This window comes from Danio aesculapii, chromosome 13, assembly GCF_903798145.1.
Source record: "Danio aesculapii chromosome 13, fDanAes4.1, whole genome shotgun sequence".
Classification (NCBI taxonomy): domain Eukaryota; kingdom Metazoa; phylum Chordata; class Actinopteri; order Cypriniformes; family Danionidae; genus Danio; species Danio aesculapii.
The window spans coordinates 6,517,728-6,535,634 of NC_079447.1; the positions used below are offsets into that span (position 1 = coordinate 6,517,728).

The following is a 17,907-nucleotide window of genomic DNA, read 5'->3' on the forward strand; positions in this document are numbered from 1 at the left end:
TTCACCACAAGTGAGTTGTTCCTAATCTTAATCAAGTGTCGTGATTTCTTTAAAAAGGAGGATTACAATGCATTCACAACATACTGCAATAATTCATATTTCACAACCGTTCACATTTAGAACACTCAAATCCAAATTCGGATTCGAATTGAAAAAGCGGCCGATATTTGGGTGTTTTTACAGGAACGGCCAGGTCTGATGTTTTACTTCTTTAAAACAGGACTGTCCTTTTAACACAGTCCTGAAAGTTATCTTTATTTCTGTCTTGCAATCTAGATACTGTTCATTTTTGCATGAAAAAAAAGTGTTGTGCATTGCCTTGCCTATTACTTATAGCCTACACTTTTGAAAATCTCAATGTTGAAAGAAACCTCTAGCAATAATTAACTTTAATCATAATTTAAATACTGATTAGAGTTGATATAATGATACATTTCTAGCCATTCACAAAGTGATCTAGTTAGAACTCAATAATAAAATCATGATAAACACATTGCAGTTGCAAGAATGGACCGACATTAGGTTTAAATAACAATTGAAATGGAATCAAAGAACGCAGGACAGCTGATTCCAGTGGAACATCAGTGTTTTCTTTGCATGAACCGTAAATCCTTTCTGTGTCTGCTGATTTGAATGTGAATGGATGCTGATTAACGCCTTCAGATTGAACTCATTATAAATGAAGAGAGTTGTCTAAAACCATGCATTTGAGAGAAAACTTCTTTAAAGCTGACGTCATGCATTGCATTGGGAAATGTTATTGTAAATAATGCTTATGTAGAACCCGGGAAGCCCTGGCGGTGATATGATCACCGTGCCTCTCCAGCATGCGCAAAATGCGTCCCGCGATTTTAACTTCTGCCTTCAAGTACAACCAGAATTATCCTAAACAAGAGTTTCACAGTCGGAAATTGTACATGAACAACATCTGAAGCTGTAGTCACAGTTGGGAAACTCTGAGATAATACTGATACCCCCGTTTCAGAGTTGGACTGACCATAAAATTTAAGAGAGCAGTTGCCTCATATTAGTTTAATGAGTTTTTCTTATTAATTGTTAAGAGAGCAATAGCTTCTTATTAGTTTCTCCCCATAACATTCACATCACATTGTCTAGAAGTGCATATTTGTATATTTGGAAGCATACTGTATGCCTTATAAACAGTAATTAGCGTGTATTTGACCGAAATTTCAGAATCTCTGCTTGCAGTTTAGTTTAGCATGTTTGTCAGCCAATGGAATGCTATATTTGATATTCTCAGACAGCAAAGCAATTGCATGTAATCACAACCCCAGTATTTGTGAAATATGGCATGCATCAGTGCATTAATTACCACACCTGTTCAATTTCAATGATGTATGATCAGAAACGAGTGCTCAAACGAGCATCAAACCCCGCATTGCTCTCCTCTCACCGTAAAAGCTCGGGTAAAATACTGCACAGGAGCTGTCAATCATCTTATACGCATTCAAAATTGCTGTATGCACGATCTCAAAGCAGATCGATACCGTATTTACGCGCGAAGATCTCCAGAGAGTGAAGTGCGCATGATCGCTGACTGACAGATTCCCGCGTTTTTCAATTCTATTCACGTTAGAAATCGCCTTTTTGATTGAGTAAATCAGTTTTAAACTGCCATTGCTTTGTTAACTTTAGCAGATGCAAATGCAAGTAAAGTACAGAGATAGATAGATAGATAGATAGATAGATAGATAGATAATGAATTTTAAAGGGATATTTCACCCAAAAATTTTAACTCTCATCTTTTTTATTTTCCCTCAAGTGGTTTTAAACATGTACAAGTCTTCAGTTGGACTGAAAGGAAGGTATTTTAAAGAATGCTGGTTTCTGTCACCCATCAACTTCCATAGTTGGAAGTCAATAGACAGACAGACCAGCTACAAACATGTTTCAAAATATCTCCTTCTGTGTTCAACAGAAGAAAGAAACTCAAATAGGTTTGAACAAGTGAGTAAATGATGGCAGAATTGTCATTTTTGAGTGAACTATCCCTTTAGACGCTCATATGTCTCTGTCAAGATGCATACATGTATAAAAAACAGTAAACAAAATTGTTATTTGCTCTAATAGGGTGATTATTAATCTTTATAAAGTCTCAACCACAGATTTCAGACGCTGATGAAGGTGTGTGTCGGGTGTAGTGTGTAGGTGTCAGATAGTAGAAAGCATCACAGCTTTGGTATGTTTGTGGCAAGGCTCGTTTAACAGCATTTTGACATGTGGGCCTTTAGTTATTATCTGTCTCTTTCACTAGTCAAGGCTTACGCACTGACTTTAAGGTCATGCTTCAGCTGATTTGAAATATTTGTATTACTTTATTTTGATGGGCTTCACATTTTGTTGAATTAAAGTTACGTTAGAGTATTAGACTGAGGCTGAGGTTGACTGTTGGGTTGGTGTAAGTTGGCATGTACTTGCAAAGTTTCTTATAGTCAGTTAAATGTTGGTGGAGTGATGTCAGCAGATATTAAGCTGACAGTCTACTCATACTCTAATGAGAATTAGTTGGCATGCGCTTGCAATGTAAATTATAGTCAACAAAATGTGCAATAGGGACCAAATTAAAGCGATACTGAAATGTTTAGACTTGCATCCATGCTATGGTTGGAGGTTTTATGGTTTGTGTATACACTGTGAAAATGCTATGATAAAATGCCATGCCAATATTTTTTTTGTTACTTTAATTTGAATAATTTAATCAGGTTTCATCTAATTTTACACAAAATCTAAATTAATATTAACAAAATAAAAAGTCTTATAATTTATTTCTAGTCTTTAATATTTTAATTTCTTATTCTGTAAGTTGAGATGACTAAAGTTAAGTTGATTCAACAACAAACATTTTAGAAAGCAAGATTATTATTATGATTTTTAAAAATTATATGAGTTGCTACAGTTGGAGAGTTTATGGTTTGTCAGGACAACTATACCATTTTTTTAGTTTGACAAACATTTAACTTTATATTTTTAGTCCTAATATTTTTGGTATTTTTAGTTTAGCAATATTTCAGTAGATTTAACTAAAAAATGTAGGCAGCAAGATTATTATTATTATGATTTCTTTTTACATCTTATGAGTTGCTATGTTTGGAGGAATTATGGTTTGTGCAACACTGTAAAAATACTATGAACTTTTTTGTTACTTTAATCTTAACAACTTAATCAGGTTTCAGCTATTTTTATTATTTTATTATTTTATTTCAGCTATTATTTCAACTATTTTTTTGGTTACACAAAGTTTAACTTAATATTTATAGTCAGTATAATTCAATATTCTGTATTCTATTCTGTTGAGATGGCCAGGAAAATTCAGTTGATTCAACTTAAAAATGTAGACAACAAGAAGATTATGATGATGATGATTTATTTAATCAATTTTTTTTACATTATATGAGGTCAGTGTTGCTATGATTGGAGGTTTTATGGTTTGTGTATACACTAAAAATACTTTGACAAAACATCATGACGACAATTTTTTAAATTACTTTAATGACTTCCTGGCGCACAACAAATTTGACAACATTGACTAGAAAAGTTCAGTTGATACAACAAGAAAGGCAGCAAGATTTTGTTACAGTGTTGTCTAATTGTTTTAATCTTATTATGTGCAATAGGGACCATCAAAATAAAGAACAGACTAGAGCTCCATGATATGGGAAAAATCCAACATTGCGATATTTTTTTATTCTACAATATATATTGCGATAGGAATGCAATTTCACTAGATTTGTTGAATAACTATTAGGAAAGAATTTATCGTTTTAGATTGATTTGTATAATTTTGTAGGGGTGTACATATGCATAAAATATAAGAAACAATCTACAATCATAGAGAAATTCAATACAGAAAAAGATACTAATTAAATAAACAGTGTTTTATTGTTTTCAGAGGATCTGTATTCAGGTATACAGTAATTGAATAATCACATGTTAAATAATTCATCATAGTCTTTATTTTTATAAACAATTCAATAAAATTGATCGTTATTAATTTGTCAAAGTTACAGTTTGTTATACCTGAATGCCTTTAAAACCCTCACACAGTCACAGGCCTCAAAAACACTTTCAAAATGGTACATTAAAATACAGACTCAATATTGCGTATACTCACAATGTGACTATTGTGAATGATAATGTTGTGATATCGATGCCGAAACGATATATTGTGCAGCCCTAGTTCAGACTAGATACACTGAAAAAAGTGTTGCATGCAAAACTGTTGCAAACAATTTATTTGTGTTGAATTTAAACAAACAAATTAAATTGAGCGATGTTAAACTTAATTTGTTTGTTTAAATTCAGCCCAAATAAATTGTTTACAACCACTTAACGTAAAAAATTGAGTAAATCCAAGAAATCATTTTTGAATAATTTTTTTCAGTGTATTTTGGGTCCATGCTACATTTTTTTAATGGTTTGTGTAAAAATGTTATGATGAAAACTCATGACAACTATTTTTTTGTTACTTGATTACCTTAAGGCCGGCTCACACTGAGATTTTTTTATAATCCTGAACAATTGTAGCATGTCAGACTGCACGAACGTGGCTCCCATGTCACACTGTAAGGTCTCAGCCATCATAAAGTCAGACTGAACGACAATGAAGAAGCACCAAACACGGAAGAAAACTCTCCTGGAGTTTGACGTCATGCACCGGTGACATTTCACTATCCCGTGTTCTGAAATCATTCCTCAAACATAAACAATCTGTAGGGGCAATTTTGCACACAGCGTGTCTCAATAGTAAAAGCAGGAAGAAAAAAAAACAGTTTTGACGTTTCCCCGCGGTCGTTTGAATTGTCGCATGAATTGCATCATCAAATTCGGAGCTCCTATTGGTTCTTGGATTGACGCTCATCGCAGCTGTTGTCACACTGCAGGAAAGTATCTGAAATCTTCTGACATTGCCAGAACTTAATCGGAGAGAAAATCTGATCGCAACGGGCGTTAAGCGGCTGTCAGTGAACATGTCAATCCAACGATCAAAGACCACAGATTTTAGGGTAAAATTTCAGGAATCTTTTAGGATTTCCCAAATTTGTCTCAGATGACAAAATCGCGGCTGAAATCTCACAGTGTGAACAGGGCTTAAGTTAAACAATTAAACTATAAACTATGATAATTAAATAAACTTTTTACTATAATAACTAATAATTTTAACTAATAATATTTTTAGTCAGTTTGATTCTATTCTGTTAGTTGGAACAACTAGGAAAGTTTAGTTGATTCAACAAAAAATATTCAGGCACACTGTAAAATAAATCCTGGTTGCCTCAAATTTTTAAGATGAATCAAATTAACGTTATGAGTCCATTGAACTTATATTATGTTAAACTGAATTAAAACAGCTTGCGTAACTTATAAAATGAAGTTAGAACATGATTAACTTAGTTTAATAAGTTACAATAAACTAAAAACATAGGCAGTCATGACTAACTGATCATGTCATTTTTTGCAGTGTATTATATTCAGTGTTATATTCTGTAAATTGAGATGATCAGGAAAGTTTAGTTGCTTCAACTTAATATTGTAGACAACATGGAGATTATTATTAGTAGTATTATTATTATGATGATGATTTATTTAATTACATTTTTTACATTTTATGAATTCGATGTTGCTGTAGTTTGAGGTTTTATGGTTTGTGTATACTATGACAAAATGTCATGACAACAATTTTTTGTTACTTACAATGTTATTGTTATTTAATGTTGATATTATTGTTAAATTAATAATAATATTAATACTTTAATCATGTTTTAACAATTTTTTTAGATACACAAAGTTTAACTTAATATTTTTAGTCAGTTTGATTCTATATTCTGCTTTCTATTCTGTAAGTTAAGATGACTAGGAAAGTTCTGTTGATTCAACTAAAACAATACATACATATTTTTTACATTGTTTGCATTGTTACAGTCTTGTCTAATTTTCTAAACCTTCTCATTTTCTCCTGGGTTGACCCCCTGATCTGTCATCCGTCTTCAGCCCAGGTGATTGGTGGGAATTCCAGTGAGTGACCGACCGTACAGCCTGCAGTTGATGGTTGGGTGGAGCCCCTCAGATGGGATCCGTGTCCAGGGGGAGGCCGAGGAGGAGGGTGGGATGTGGAGACACGCCCACCGCTGATGGGATGTTCGCCCGGGGGTGGCTTCTGGGTGCGCTCCTGCTTATGACCCTGGCAACGGTATCTGTGGCACGGCCGTCATTGAAGATTGACTTGGTGAATACATCCGCACCTGAAGGTAAGACATTTGAGTGATAGAAGATGTTACTTTAAGAAATCTCAACTGGTGCTGCTTAAATATGCCGTTTAGTTACTATGAAATCAAGCTGCACCTACAGTTGAAGTCAAAATTATTAGCCCTCCTGTGATTTATTTATTTATTTATTTTTTCAAAATATTTCCCAAGTGATGTTTAACAGAGCATGTATTTTTTCACAGTATTTCCTATAATATTTTTTCTTCTGGAGAAAGTCTTATTTGGTATATTTTGGCTAGAATGAAAGTGTTTTTAAAAAAAATCCATTTTAAGGTCAATATTATTAGCCCCCTTAAGAAATATATTTTTGATTGTCAACATGACAAATGTTATGCTTCATCATCATCATCATCATCATAATTCTGACTTCAGCTGCATGTGCAAATTTTTTTCATTGTTATTGAGGGAAGTAGGGCTGTGCTATATGATGATATAATATTGACAGAATAAAAAGTCTATCATTTATGTTATGCTCTTTTATTCTGGGGTGTCGTAAAATACATTATTTACTGTAATTATTTTTTGTAATATATTTGAGCGCAATATTATACACCATTATGGGGATGCTGACAGACAAGTTACAATCTTACAAGTGCGGTCTTTACATTTAGCATTTTATTTAGCAATATTTCATATCGGGCCTGTAATCAAAAAGTGTTTTGTATTTCATTAATGCCCTGAAGTCCTTAATTAAGTAAAAAAACATGATCACTTATGAATGGATAGATTTTCGAGCACATGTTAAAACAATTATTCCTTTCAATGTTGCCAGTACATTATTATTACATTATACAGTTGAAGTCAGAATTACTAGCCCCCCTGTTTATTTTTTCCAACACATTTGTAAACATAATAGTTTTAATAACTCATCTCTAATAACTGATTTATTTGATCTTTGCCATGATGACAGTAAATAATATTTGACTAGATATTTTTCAAGACACTTCTATACAGCTTAAAGTGACATTTAAAGGCTTAACTAGGTTAATTAGGTTAACTAGGCAGGTTAGGATAATTAGGCAAGTTATTGTATATCGATGGTACATTTTGTAGACTTTCGAAAAAATATATAGCTTAAAGGGGCTAATAATATTGACCTTAAAATGTTTTTTTTTAATTAAAAACTGCTTTTATTCTAGCCGAAATAAAACAAATAAGACTTTCTCCAGAAGAAAAAGTATTATCAGACATACTGCGAAAATTTCCTTGCTCTGTTTAACATAATTTGGGAAATACTTAAAAAAGAAAAACATTTTAAGGGGGTCTAATAATTCTGACTTCAACTGTTGTCATACATTATTATCAGATTGAATTTACAGAAATGGTACTATATCGTTATATATATCGCCACCTTGGAATAATAAGGTTCTTTCTGCATTCTGAATGATTTTGAGATATTGAGCTTCAAAGTTTTTGCATTCCATATAGCAAACAATATGTGTGCAACATTTGTTTTTTAAATAAGAAGTCTTAAAATGTAAACAACTTATAAAAAACTTCTCATAATATAAATAAGTTGTCATTTAATAAGAATATGTCAATAACTCAATTTTGACAAAAATGTCAAAGCCCTAAATCAAAGTCTTGGGGAAAATCAGGAATTTGGGTGAACCAAAACATCAATCAGATGATTATTATATATACACTACCTGACAAAATTCTTGTCATCAATCCCAGTTGTAAGAGCAACAAAATAATAACTTGACTTCTAGTTGATCAAAAAGTGGCAGAAGGTAGATTTTCTGATGAATCATCTGTTGAACTGCATCCCAACCATCACAAATACTGCAGAAGACCTACTGGAACCCACATGGACCCAAGATTCTCTCAGAAATCTGTCAAGTTTGATGAAGGAAAAATCATGGTTTGAGGTTGCATTCAGTATGGGGGCGTGCGAGGTATCAAGACATTAGTGCTGCCCATTACATTACAAACCACAGGAGAGGGCAAATTCTTCAGCAGGATAGCGCTTCTTCTCATACTTCAGCCTCCACATCAAAGTTCCTGAAAGCAGAGAAGGTCAAAGTGTTCCAGGATTGGCCAGCCCAGTCACCAGAAATGAACATTATTGAGCATGTCTGCGGTAAGATGAAGGAGGCATTGAAGATGAATCCAAATAATCTTGATGCAGTCCTCCAAGCTCATGGTAGTCATACACAATATTCACTCTGTTTCCACTGCAGCATGACTTTATATTCTATACTAGACATTATTTCTGTTCAGTGACAAGACTTTTGTCTAAGCAAAGTCAGACCTTACTGTCCTAATTAAGTAACTAAAAATCAAGGCATGATCATGTTTTATTTTAGTAAAATAAGCGTAATCTAGAGGCCTTCGCCTTTCATATAAGCCACTTCTGATACCAAATGATCAACTAGAAGTCAAGTTATTATCTGTTTTTCCTAAAACTTGGATAGGCGACCTCACTTTTGTCAGGTAGTGTATATATTTTTATTCAATGTGGATTATGTAGGATTCCTGATTGTTCCGTGGATCATTAGTCAGTGCAGATTTATGAGATCTGACTTTTCATAAACGCTTTCGTTCAAGACAGCCAGGAAAGTTGAGGAGGTGCTGGTTTGCAGTGAAGTGTGGTTTTTAGGTTTTATGAGTTGCCGAATGCGAACCCTAGGAAGTACTTCTTTAGCATGGAGCACGTCTTTTGAAACTCTGATAATTATGTGGGGAAAGTGGTTTAAGCATATATCTGGCGTCTTTGAACTGTAAACCCCGGGGTTTTATAATGTATGGAATTATTTTGCGCATGCTATCCTCACAACAGCTCTTTTCAGAAGAGTCGTTTTTAGGATTTTTGCGGTTCCCCTCATAACATCTCTTTTCCTTTCTCCCCCCATATTTTCTCTCTCTCTCCATCTGTCTGAGTTTAATGTTGTTCAGAGTTGAGGACCACACACGTACCTGCTAGCTTGGCATGCAGACGCAAAAACCAACCCATATTAGTTTGTTTGGGAAGAAAATAAACCGTACTTGCTTTCAGATTTGAGCTCAAACGAAACAAGAGATTCTCTCTCTCTTTTTGGAGGTTTCCCGACTTCCTTTTAAAGGGATGTGGTTTGTCAACGTCTTCGTTTCTAACTCATTCCACAGTCATTTTATTTGGTTCTTTGGCTTAGCTGTGCGTTTTAGCCTTATTTTGCCACATTGCACCATTAGTTGTGATTATTAGGGTGATTTTTCCACTTTGTAATAGTGTAATAGTGGCCCATTACGTTTGGGCAAGCAGGTAATGCTGCCTGTTGTGTTAGATAAGTCTCCTTTTGTTCTTCTGGCTTTAATCACTATGTCAATTAAAGGGTTGTCAAACACAATCACTAGAAGTAACCACCCCACCCCCAAACTAACACTGTCCAGATGCCCTTTGACCTCAGGGTTAAAAGAGGTCTGTACATGCCCACCAAAAAGCAAAGTTTACTCACCCTCAGGTCATTTAAAAACTGTATGACTTGTTAGATTTTGAAGAGTATTTGCCTTTTAATATGCCCCTTTTGTCCTTTTAAAGTGTCTGCTAAATGACTCGATGTAACACACAGTCAACAGAATGAAGATAATTTTTCATATGAAAAAAAGCACAATAAAGATTTGTTATATAGATTTGAGTGTGAAAATAAATCGTAAACACCGAACATTGGAACAAGATCACTTTTATGTTGGTTTAATATTCCCAGAAGCCCTTTTATTGTAAAAAATGATATGACAAAAAGTCATCACAACAGTTTTTGTTACTTGAATTAATTTTAAGTTAGGGTTTGTTTTTAGTCAGTTTGATTGAGTTGAGATGACTTAATTTTATTTGATTCTACCAAAACATTTAAGGCAGCATAAAGTTTACTCATTCAAAAACTGAATTAAATTTTGAAGAATCTTTGCCCTTTGATATGCCCTAATTACCCTTTTAAAGTGTCTGCTAAATGACTAAATGTAATATATACACAGTCAACAGCATCAAGGCCATTTTCAAATAAAAAAAACCCAATCAAGATTTTTTTTTATATTTGAGTAACAAAATGAATAAATCGTAATCACTAAATATTGCAACAAGATTAGTTTTATGTTGTTTATATAATCCCTGAAGCCTTTTTATTGTGAAAATGATATAACAAAAAGTCATTACAACAAATGTTTTTGTTACTTCAGTTTAAGTTAGAGTTAGATTTCAGCTAAATAGTTTAGTTATACATAGTTTAAATATATAAAATAGAAAAAAAAATAATCAAAGAGGGTTTAATAATTCTGATTGCAACTATATATACAGTTGAAGTCAGAATTATTAGCCTAATTTTTTTTTCTTTTTTAAATATTTCCCAAATGATGTTTAACAGAGCAAGGAAATTTTCACAGTATATCTGATAATATTTATTCTTCTGGAGAAAGTCTTTTTTGTTTTATTTTGGCTAGAATGAAAGCAGTTTTAAATTTTTTAAACGCCATTTTAAGGTCAACATTATTAGCCCCTTTAAGCGATATGTTTTTTCGATAGCCTACAGAACAAACCATCATTATACAATAACTTGCCTAATTACCCTAACCTGCCTAGTTAACCTAATTAACCTAGTTAAGGCTTTAAATGTCACTTTAAGCTGTATAGAAAATATCTAGTCAAATATTATGTACTGTCATCATGGCAAAGATAAAATAAATCAGTTATTAGAAATGAATTATTAAAACTATTATGTTTAGACATGTGTTGGAAATCTTCTCTCTGTTAAACAGGAATGGGGAAATGAGTAAAAAATAAACAGGGGGACTAATAATTCAGGAGAAATTCATAGATAATTCATAGAAATATTCATTTATATTTCTATATAAATACATAGAAATTTAGATGAACTGTAAAAATTAAAAATGATAAGACAAAAAGTCATTACAACAAACGTTTTTGCTACTTTAATTTATTTTAAGTTAGGGTTAGGATTCAGCTCATTTGTTTAGTTATACAAAGTTTAACGTAACATTTTTAGTCAGTTTGATTGAGTTGCGATGACAGTTCATTTGATTCAACTATAAAATTTAAGGCAGCAAGATTTTTTTACAGTGCATTTAATGAAAATGAGTTGCTTTAAAACTTCTTGTTTTCAATAGAAGTGAACATGTTTGGAATTACCCAAGGTTGAATAAATAAAAAAATCAGTTTTTTGACAAACTGTAAAAATGATATGAGAAAAAGTCCTTACAACAAATGTTTTGCTACTTTAATTTATTTTATGTTAGGGTTTCAGCTAAATTGTTTAGTTTTACAAACTTTAACTTAACATTTTTAGCCAGTTTGATTGAATTAAGATGACTAGAAAATTAATTTGATTCAACTATAAACATTTAGGGCAGCGATGTTCTTTTTTATAGTGCATTGAATAAAAAAGAATTGCTTTAAAACTTCTCGCTTTCGATAGAAATGAACATGTTTGGAACAACCCAAAGTTGAATAAACCAAAAAATCTGTCCCTTTAAGTGTAAAGCCTCGCTTAATGTCCAAAAAAACTGTTCCTTTAAGTGTAAAGCCTCGCTTAATGTCCAAAAAACTGTTCCTTTAAGTGTAAAGCCTCGCTTAATGTCCAAAAAACTGTTCCTTTAAGTGTAAAGCCTCGCTTAATGTCCAAAAATCTGTTCCTTTAAGTGTAAAGCCTCGCTTAATGTCCAAAAATCTGTTCCTTTAAGTGTAAAGCCTCGCTTAATGACCAAAAAACTGTTCCTTTAAGTGTAAAGCCTCGCTTAATGTCCAAAAAACTGTTCCTTTAAGTGTAAAGCCTCGCTTAATGTCCAAAAATCTGTTCCTTTAAGTGTAAAGCCTCGCTTAATATCCAAAAAACTGTTCCTTTAAGTGTAAAGCCTCGCTTAATGTCCAAAAATCTGTTCCTTTAAGTGTAAAGCCTCGCTTAATGTCCAAAAAACTGTTCCTTTAAGTGTAAAGCCTCGCTTAATGTCCAAAAAACGGTTCCTTTAAGTGGAAAGCCTCGCTTAATGTCCAAAAAACTGTTCCTTTAAGTGTAAAGCCTCGCTTAATGTCCAAAAAACGGTTCCTTTAAGTGTAAAGCCTCGCTTAATGTCCAAAAATCTGTTCCTTTAAGTGTAAAGCCTCGCTTAATGTCCAGAAAACTGTTCCTTTAAGTTTAAAGCCTCGTTTAATGTCCAAAAAACTGTTCCTTTAAATGTAAAGCCTCGCTTAATGTCCAGAAAACTGTTCCTTTAAGTGTAAAGCCTCGCTTAATGTCCAGAAAACGGTTCCTTTAAGTGTAAATCCTCGCTTAATGTCCAGAAAACTGTTCCTTTAAGTGTAAAGCCTCGCTTAATGTCCAAAAATCTGTTCCTTTAAGTGTAAAGCCTCGCTTAATGTCCAAAAACCTGTTCCTTTAAGTGTAAAACCTCGCTTAATGTCCAAAAAACTGTTCCTTTAAGTGTAAAGCCTCGCTTAATGTCCAAAAAACTGTTCCTTTAAGTGTAAAGCCTCGCTTAATGTCCAAAAAACTGTTCCTTTAAGTGTAAAGCCTCGCTTAATGTCCAAAAAACTGTTCCTTTAAGTATAAAGCCTCGCTTAATGTCCAAAAAACTGTTCCTTTAAGTGTAAAGCCTCGCTTAATGTCCAGAAAACTGTTCCTTTAAGTGTAAAGCCTCGCTTAATGTCCAAAAAACTGTTCCTTTAAGTGTAAAGCCTCGCTTAATGTCCAAAAACTGTTCCTTTAAGTGTAAAGCCTCGCTTAATGTCCAAAAAACTGTTCCTTTAAGTGTAAAGCCTCGCTTAATGTCCAAAAAAACGGTTCCTTTAAGTGTAAAGCCTCGCTTAATGTCCAAAAAACTGTTCCTTTAAGTGTAAAGCCTCGCTTAATGTCCAGAAAACTGTTCCTTTAAGTTTAAAGCCTCGCTTAATGTCCAGAAAACTGTTCCTTTAAGTTTAAAGCCTCGCTTAATGTCCAAAAAACTGTTCCTTTAAGTGTAAAGCCTCGCTTAATGTCCAAAAAACTGTTCCTTTAAGTGTAAAGCCTCGCTTAATGTCCAAAAAACTGTTCCTTTAAGTGTAAAGCCTCGCTTAATGTCCAAAAAACTGTTCCTTTAAGTGTAAAGCCTCGCTTAATGTCCAAAAAAACGGTTCCTTTAAGTGTAAAGCCTCGCTTAATGTCCAAAAATCTGTTCCTTTAAGTGTAAAGCCTCGCTTAATGTCCAAAAATCTGTTCCTTTAAGTGTAAAGCCTCGCTTAATGTCCAAAAAACTGTTCCTTTAAGTGTAAAGCCTCGCTTAATGTCCAAAAAACTGTTCCTTTAAGTTTAAAGCCTCGCTTAATGTCCAAAAAACTGTTCCTTTAAGTGTAAAGCCTCGCTTAATGTCCAGAAAACTGTTCCTTTAAGTGTAAAGCCTCGCTTAATGTCCAAAAAACTGTTCCTTTAAGTGTAAAGCCTCGCTTAATGTCCAAAAAACTGTTCCTTTAAGTGTAAAGCCTCGCTTAATGTCCAAAAAACTGTTCCTTTAAGTGTAAAGCCTCGCTTAATGTCCAAAAAACGGTTCCTTTAAGTGTAAAGCCTCGCTTAATGTCCAAAAAACTGTTCCTTTAAGTGTAAAGCCTCGCTTAATGTCCAAAAAACTGTTCCTTTAAGTTTAAAGCCTCGCTTAATGTCCAAAAAACTGTTCCTTCAAGTGTAAAGCCTCGCTTAATGTCCAAAAAACTGTTCCTTTAAGTGTAAAGCCTCGCTTAATGTCCAAAAAACTGTTCCTTTAAGTGTAAAGCCTCGCTTAATGTCCAAAAAACTGTTCCTTTAAGTGTAAAGCCTCGCTTAATGTCCAAAAAAACTGTTCCTTTAAGTGTAAAGCCTCGCTTAATGTCCAAAAAAACTGTTCCTTTAAGTGTAAAGCCTCGCTTAATGTCCAAAAAACTGTTCCTTTAAGTGTAAAGTCTCGCTTAATGTCCAAAAAACTGTTCCTTTAAGTGTAAAGCCTCGCTTAATGTCCAAAAAACTGTTCCTTTAAGTGTAAAGCCTCACTTAATGTCCTAAATACAAAAGACTAAATCTATTGCGGAATATTCCATTGCATTCTCCAGCCAGACATCTTTTGTCCAAAGTCAGATGCTTCACTTTCATTCATCTTCTAATGCTAAGTGGTCCATGCTGTGGGACTTTGTAAGACGATTTGCACTTTTCTCTCCTATCATATGATGAGATCATGTGACGGAGGATTAAGTGGCTGAAGTGGCTGAAGTCATATGATGCGGATAGGCTCAGAGGTTTTGGTGAAAGGTGGAGAGCGTTAACCATACCAGTTTTCTTGTTGTGCAGATGCAACCCAAGTAGCTGAATATTTGCAGGGGGTTGTGCTAAACATGTACCAAACAACAGTATATATATATCCATTCAACAACAACAACAACAACAATACCTGGCAATGAACACCCACCCCTGGAGGGAAATTACAACAGCCCACCAAGGGTTCTGTTGTGTTTCAGGGAGGAGCAGTTTTAGATAGCTGTTTAGAGCTTCATGTGCAAAAGGATTCTAATGTGCATTTGGTAACACTTGACTATAAAGTCTCATTAATAAATGATAGTTAATGGGTTAAATTTAACAGCGAGGAATAAGTCATATTTAGTACTAATATTTGTTTTAAAAATACAACAGAATTTTATTAGTTGTCAACTGCAAATATTAACGTGATTATGACTTGTAATCGGATTAAGACTAGGATTTTAATGCATCATTAGGCATTAACTCAGAAATTAACATAAGATTAATAAAAGCTTTTGTAGTTTTAATCTTGAGTTATTTAATACTAGTGTTAGTTAACTAGCTGTTAGTTAAATTAACTAATGTTCAGTATTGGAGTCTTATTGCACAGAGTTAATGTACAATATCCCTATAAATCAGATTCATGTGTGAAAATGTTAACATTGAAAGGATGTTTCACAAGTTCACACTTGCAATAGTTTCAGAATAAAGCGTATTTGGCGTGCTGTCCAGGGAGAGGGCTCTGAGCTCGGGGAAGACACCCAAACTCGAGTTATTCCTCTTATCAGGAAACAGAGAGGAATTGGGATTCGAGCGAAGTATCTAGCCCGGCCCCAGAACGCCCCCCCCCGGGATTGTAATGCTTAAGAGGTGAGGTGCTGGGGTGGTGGAGGGATGCTAAAGTCGTAAGATGCTGCAGGTAAGACAGCTTTGGTATATATAGGGGTTTGGTCAAGAACTGATTGTATAATAGAATAATTGTCAATGACGTATTTGATACTGAAACTTCTGCGCGTGCTCCTCCCCAAATTTGTTTATAAAACATCACTTATTAAGCGAATTAACCTAAGTCTCCAAGCATTTGGCGCTGTTGTGAACACCACTGCAAATTTCAGAAAATTCTTAAAAGCACTGTAAAAACCTTAATAATAAATGACTATTCACAGTATTTTGAATCACCAGCATCACATAGGCTCTGTCATAAAAAAAGATTAAAATAGAAAATATTTAATTCAGTATTGGTTTGTTAAAACTTTTGCTTGCAAGAGATGTTGGTTATGGTGGCACGGTGACACAGTGGGTAGCACAATCGCCTCACAGCAAGAAGATTGCTGGTTTGAGCCCCAGCTAGGCCAGTTGACATTTCTGTGTAGAGTTTGCATGCTCTCCCTGTGTTGGCGTGGGATTCCTTTGGGTGCTCCGGTTTCCCCCACACTCCAAACACATGCGCTATAGATGATTTGAATAAACTAAATTAGCCGTTGTGTAAGTGTGAGAATGCAAGAGTGTATGGGTGTTTCCCAGTGTTGGGTTGCAGCAGGAAGGGCATCCACTGTGGTCAATAAAGGGACTAAGCTGAAAAGAAAATGAGTGAGATGCTTGTTATTTTCCACTTTTGACAGTGACATAACCATTTATTTTGCTTGCATAAAAGTTTGGTCACTTTATTTTGATGGTCTGTTTGTTGTATTAAGTTACATTGCATCTACATGCCAACTCATTCTCATTAGATTATAAGTAGACTGTTAGGTTGGGGTTAGGGTTAGTGTAAGTTGACATGTACATGGAAAGTTTCTTATAGTCAGTTAAATGTCTGTTGAAGGAGCAGTATCAACAGACATTAAGCAGACAGCCTACGAATACACAAATGGACATCAAAATAAAGTGTTACCAAAAGTTATTTTCTTTTTATTTTTTTAAAGGAAACTTACTTTTTCAGTCTTTAACATTAAAACCGAAATGCATCTTTTTTTACTCTTATTTCAGAAATTAAGTGCTCTGGCGTTTTATGTGAATTTTGGCATTTGCATGTTTTTTTTAATGCTACATGCTAAAGTGTGTCTAGAACAGATCAAAGCCATTTATCAAATATGAATTCTTAATATATAATTAATAATTGTTCAAATAAAATTAATCATTCGCTTAGTTGAATAATCAATAAATTAGTTGATAAATTAATTGCTAAACAGCGGGGAAAATAAGTATTAAACATGTCATGTTTTTTACCTGGGAATAATATTTCTAAAGGAGCTGTCGACAAGGAATTGAAGCAGATTTTGGAAAAACCCAAACAATACGAATATAAAAATAAAACAAAACTAAAAATCTGAAAATTGAGTTCTGTGTTATAAGAATGAAACTGAACTACTGAATACTTTATATAAAAGGCTTTTTTGGTGATGGCAGCTTAAAGACGCCTCTCACATGGAGAATGAAGACACATGCATTGCTCAGGTGTGAGTTTTTCACAGACTTCAACGGAGTGAAAAAATCTTGATGGTTCTGAGGGGCTCGTCTATCAAATCTGAGATTTATTTTGTATTCTCTATTGGATTCAAGTCAGGTGATTGGCTGGGCCATTCTACAGCTTGATTTTCTTTTCTGAAAGCATTTGAGAGTTTCCTTGGCTGTGTTTTGGATCATCGTCTTGCTGAAATGTCCACCCTGGTTTCATCTTCATCCTCCTGCTAATACAAATGTTGGACTGAAGCAGCTAATATTCATGTACACTGATGGTTGCTGAAGAACTACTGAGAGATTTCAGCTGCTGTCTGGGCTTTCCCTGCCATTCCACACCTTTCTTTCTTCATGTGTTCAATAGTTTTTCCCTGCGTCATTTCATTTGATTACACTTAAAACGTTGGCTAGAGATCCAAGCTAGTCTCTTCATGTCTTTTCCTTTTTCCGGAATCAGAATCGTCCCCAATTCTTTGCGCTTAGTCTTTTTAGCCCAAGGGTTTTCCTCTCGTAAGGCTCATGTTGTCTACTGTAAAAGATGCTCAGCCTGGATCTGAATCAGAGGGTCTTAAAGGGATAGTTCACCCAAAAAATTAAAATTCTATCATCCTTTATTTCTTCTATACTTTTTTTAGACCTTTATAAGTTTCTATCTTCTGTTAAATGCAAAAGAAGATATTTTGAAGCTGAAATGTCCACCCTGGTTTCATCTTCATCCTCCTGCTAATGCAGATGTTGGACTGAAGCAGCTGATATTCATGTACACTGATGATTACTGAAGAACTACTGAGAGATTTCAGCTGCTGTCTGGGCTTTCACTGCCTTTCCACACCTTTCGTTCTTCATGTGTTCAATAGTTTTTCCCTGCGTCATTTCATTTGATTACACATAACTTGATTTGTAAACTAATTAGATTTGTTTTCTTTACATAAATGGATTTC

The 17,907-nt window shown here is 34.1% G+C and overlaps 1 protein-coding gene across 5 annotated transcripts in view; it reads left to right on the plus strand.

The window, feature by feature from the left end:
- The window catches only part of fgfr2 (fibroblast growth factor receptor 2), a 156,691-nt gene that overhangs the window by 983 nt on the left and 137,801 nt on the right, over positions 1 to 17,907 (plus strand). For all 5 annotated transcript variants that reach the window (XM_056470771.1, XM_056470769.1, XM_056470770.1 and 2 more), the window contains exon 2: positions 6,010 to 6,266. In XM_056470771.1, the coding sequence (XP_056326746.1) occupies positions 6,086 to 6,266 (181 nt within the window). In that variant the 5' untranslated portion in view covers positions 6,010 to 6,085. The remainder of the gene's footprint in view (positions 1 to 6,009; positions 6,267 to 17,907) is intronic.